The sequence below is a fragment of the Geotrypetes seraphini genome, chromosome 16, assembly GCF_902459505.1.
Source record: "Geotrypetes seraphini chromosome 16, aGeoSer1.1, whole genome shotgun sequence".
Taxonomy (NCBI): Eukaryota; Metazoa; Chordata; class Amphibia; order Gymnophiona; family Dermophiidae; genus Geotrypetes; species Geotrypetes seraphini.
In genome coordinates, this window is record NC_047099.1 from 12884188 (window position 1) to 12888550 (window position 4363).

Sequence of the window (4363 nt, forward strand, 5' to 3'; positions counted from 1 at the left end):
ATGTTTATTTTATTTTTATTTTTCCTCTAACTCTACTTTTCACTTCTCTATTACCCTCCAGGTACTTTAGTTAGATTGTGAGCCTTCGGGACAGCAAGGGAATTTTTCAAGTACCTTTCTTATTTCTAATCTTAATGTATATTTTCTGTAAACCGCTTAGAACCTAACGGATGTAGCGGTATATAAGAAATAAATTACATTACATTACACTTCCATGTGAAATCATGCCCACACCCAGCCTTGGCCCAGCTTAAGCATCCCTAGGTGCCTCCCTGCATCTGCAACAGACACCTACAGTGGAGGCGGCTTGCCTCAGGTTGTTGGTTTTTTAGAAACTGTTTGTCCCAATTGGCTGGTTAGGTAGTGGTAGGATGCCTACCTCTGCCTGCAATCAGGACACCGTTTATAGAATTTGCCCCTTGGTGTCTCTAGTTTCCAAAAGTGGATTTATAACAGGCTGTAAACCTTATATACCAAATGCCTCAACAGTTAAAGATCTGAATTTGGTATCCAAACGTGTGATTCTATGTAGATAAAAATAATTAAAAAATAAATATCTTTATTCAACAAAGGTGGAGATAAAAGTAAAAAGTAACATCAGCCAGTGAACAGAACTCATAACATCTGGAACATTGCCCATGGGGTTATTGTTAGTTGGCTTTTTTAAAATGAATGTTCACTTTATCATTAAGTTCATGTCCATTGTCATCCCATTACAGGGTTAAAAGCTTAAAACTGTGGAGTTGTCAAGATCTGATTTCTTTTGGTTGAGCCCAAGGTTATAAATAGCAGACACTAGGTGATATAAATGTTGACACTGCCTTTTCATTGGCTTGTAGTCCTGCCATGGCCCAACCAAGCCTACCTGGCTACCCCTCACCCCTCCCCAGCTTGTGGGATATAATACATAAGGTATTAAGTCCAGTTACGGATGCTTTGCATAGACTTAACAATTTACAATTCTCACAAATGCTTTTCCTAAAGACCTTTTCACATCTTTGTTTCTCAGGCTGTAGATGAGAGGGTTGAACATTGGGGTCACAATGCTATACATCAAAGAGACCACCATGTCCCGTTCCAGGTCATAACTAGAGCTTGGTCGTACATACATAAATATAGTAGTTCCATAGAACAGCGTCACTACAGTAAGGTGGGACACACAAGTAGAGAAAGCTTTGCGCCTCCCTTCTGCTGAGTTCATTTTCAAGATGGTGGTAATGATGTAGAAATAAGAGAGGAGAATAGAAAGAAAGGGACCTAAGCCAACAAAAATGCCTCCTACAGTGAAGACGAGTATCTCATTAATGTAGGTGTCCACACAAGAAAGCTGTAGCAATGGAGGAATATCACAAAAGAAATGATGGATGCCATTGGACCTACAGAAGGGAAGTTGAAATATAAGGAGCGTGTGAACCAAGGAATTCAGAAACCCACTAAGCCATGAACATACTGCCATCAGACTGCAGAATCTCTTACTCATGATCACCATGTACCTCAGAGGATTACAGATTGCAACGTAACGGTCATAAGCCATGGCTGTTAAGAGGAAGGCTTCAATGCCCTCCATGGATATAAAGAAATATAACTGCGTGATGCACCCTGGGAAAGAAATAGTCTTTCTTGTAGACAGAAGGTTTTTCAAGACTTTTGGAATAGTGACAGAGGGGTAGCATATATCTAAGAAAGAGAGATTCCAGAGGAAGAAATACATGGGAGTGTGGAAACGAATATCAAACCAAGTTACTATTATGATGGTAATGTTTCCCATCAAGGTCATTGTGTAGGTTAGCAACAAGGTCACAAAAACAATACTCCGTATGTTCTGAAGATTTGAATATCCCAAGAAGACAAATTCTAGTGGTGAGGTAAGGTTGTTATTTTCCGTTCGGTCCATAAGTGTTTTCTGCAGTGTAAAACCAAATGACACAAAGTTAAGGGGGATATGTATAATATAAAATATATTTTGAAACAACAGCAGTATATAATGTAATGTAATGTAATGTAATTTATTTCTTATATACCGCTACATCCGTTAGGTTCTAAGCGGTTTACAGAAAATATACATTAAGATTAGAAATAAGAAAGGTACTTGAAAAATTCCCTTACTGTCCCAAAGGCTCACAATATAACTAAAGTACCTGGAGGGTAATAGAGAAGTGAAAAGTAGAGTTAGAGGAAAAATAAAAATAAAATAAACATTTTAACAAGACAGCATTGATCTAAATACTTTGGAATGTAGAAGAGAGGAGAGAAAGGAATAGAAGCAGAAGGGAGAGCCGTTGAACAGTAGAATTCTGGAGAAATTTAAATGATAGAAATAGAACAAAACAAAGACAAAAGGCAAAACAATAGATAAGATTAAAGATAAATCATAAGCTGGAAAGAAAAATAAAATAAAACTTTGTCTTCAATCCACGGTTTCAGCGTCAGTGATGAAGTGGAGCAAGTAAATTTAGGAGGAGCGATTGACGTTTCTAGAAAGGGCTTCTTCAGGGAAGAGACTTGGCAGACAGTCCCAGGATGCCTATGTCTCCTCCTCTGCGATGTTCTCCCATCCATGCATTCCCTCCCAGACACACTGCCTGTGCCCCAGCCGCTCCAAGGAGGCTGCCCCAGATGAGGCCCACGGTGAATGCAGGATTCTCTCCTCTGCGGGAAAGCCGCCCGGAGCCGACAGTCGATCTTCTTAGCGGATTGCATGGGGGGAAGAGTTCACACTCTTGGTAGGATCGGGTCTGTGTGCTCTCGGTGGTTGTGGCTGGTCTCGTTGCTGCTTAGGTGTAAAAGCAGTTGATCTCCACTGCTGCTGATATTTAAAAGCAGGCAGATTGATCTCTCCAATGGACTGCAGGAGGAGGAGTTCACACTCCTGGCAGGATCGGGTCTGTGGGCTCTTGGTGGTTGCGGTAGGTCTCGCTGCTGCTTGTATGTAAAAGCAGTTGTTTTTCTACTGCTGCTGATATTTAAAGCAGGTAGATTGATCTCTTAAACGGGATATAGGGGCTCCTATTATAGACAGCTGGTCTATATAAGAGTAATCCTTTGACGTTAAGACATAAGGTTCAGACCCACTGCAATAAATACACCAAATTTGATATCTAGCAATTGGGCCTCCTAAATACATATCCCTTATGCTCTTGAATTCTTTGCTTTCTGTTTCCACTATGAGCCATTCCATGAAGAAATTGCTTTATGTTATTCTTGGAACCTCACAGTATTTATATTAGTTTCAAACTTCAGGTGAACTTCCTGTTTTGCCACTTGTCTCTGGAATAATTTTAGTGATATTTACAATGGTAATAGAATTTGTAAAGACATACTCCCAAAGAAAAAACAAAGAGGCTGGGACTCGTGTACTGCTTTTTCTGTGTGGTTTTTACACAATCAAAGTGATTTCCATATTTTAGTCATGTACCTGGAGCAACAAAGTGTAAGTGACTTGCCTAGAGTCACAAGGAGCTGTAGTGGGAATTAAACGCACATCCCCAAGCTACTGAGGCACTGCGGCCAATCCTTCATTCCAAGATGCATATTTTATAATGTTTGAAACACTATTGGCATTATAAATATCAGCAATATCAATGAGTAGACATGTGTCAGATGATGAAATTGATCCAAGCTTGGAAACTACTAAAAATATTTTCCCCAATATTCAAAGTGAATTGAATGACCAGGAGAGATTCCTGACTATTTAAATCATATAGCCAAGGCTAACCACAAATATTTAGGGACAATTAACTGAAGAGTATCGCTGAATATTTTCAGTTAGGCCCAAATTCTGTATATGACATCATAAGTTGTGCGTACAACTCAGTGCTCATAGACGATTTGTGCTTACAACTTAATTGTTTAACAAGCCAATCAGCAATAATAATTGGCAATTAATGCCTAATTGATGCTGATTGGCACTATTTAGAAGTTATGCACACAACTTTGTAGGTGCATTCTATAAAATGGTGTGTGTCACTTCTAGTGCGTGAACCAGAAAAGGGAGCATAATCAGGGGAGGAGCATGGGCGGATCATAGGCGTTCCCAAAAGTTTGGTGCACTGCTATTGAATATGCCCAATCTTCGCACACCTTAGGCATAGGTATTTAGACCTGGTTTTCTTAATAATAATAATAACTTTATTTTTTCTATACCGCCACAATCGTACGACTTCTAGGTGGTTTACACTGAAGAGAGCTGGACAATCAGCGAATTACAGAATACAATTAGTAAAAATACACATATTTCGGTTCATAGACAAAATCGCGCGAGACAACAGCGCGCCGACAACTGAGCGCAGACAACTGAGCGCAAGGTTGACGGCGCGCCGAAGAAAAGCACTATTTTAAAGGGTTCCGACGGGGGGTGTTGGTG

At 39.9% G+C, this 4363-nt stretch overlaps 1 protein-coding gene across 1 annotated transcript; it reads right to left on the minus strand.

Annotated features, from left to right (window-relative positions):
* Nucleotides 1–946: 946 nt before the first annotated feature.
* Nucleotides 947–1894, minus strand: LOC117349644 (olfactory receptor 5V1-like). The gene has a single exon (XM_033923237.1). It carries the CDS (start codon nucleotides 1892–1894, stop codon nucleotides 947–949), a length of 948 nt encoding a protein of 315 aa, XP_033779128.1.
* Nucleotides 1895–4363: the final 2469 nt, after the last annotated feature.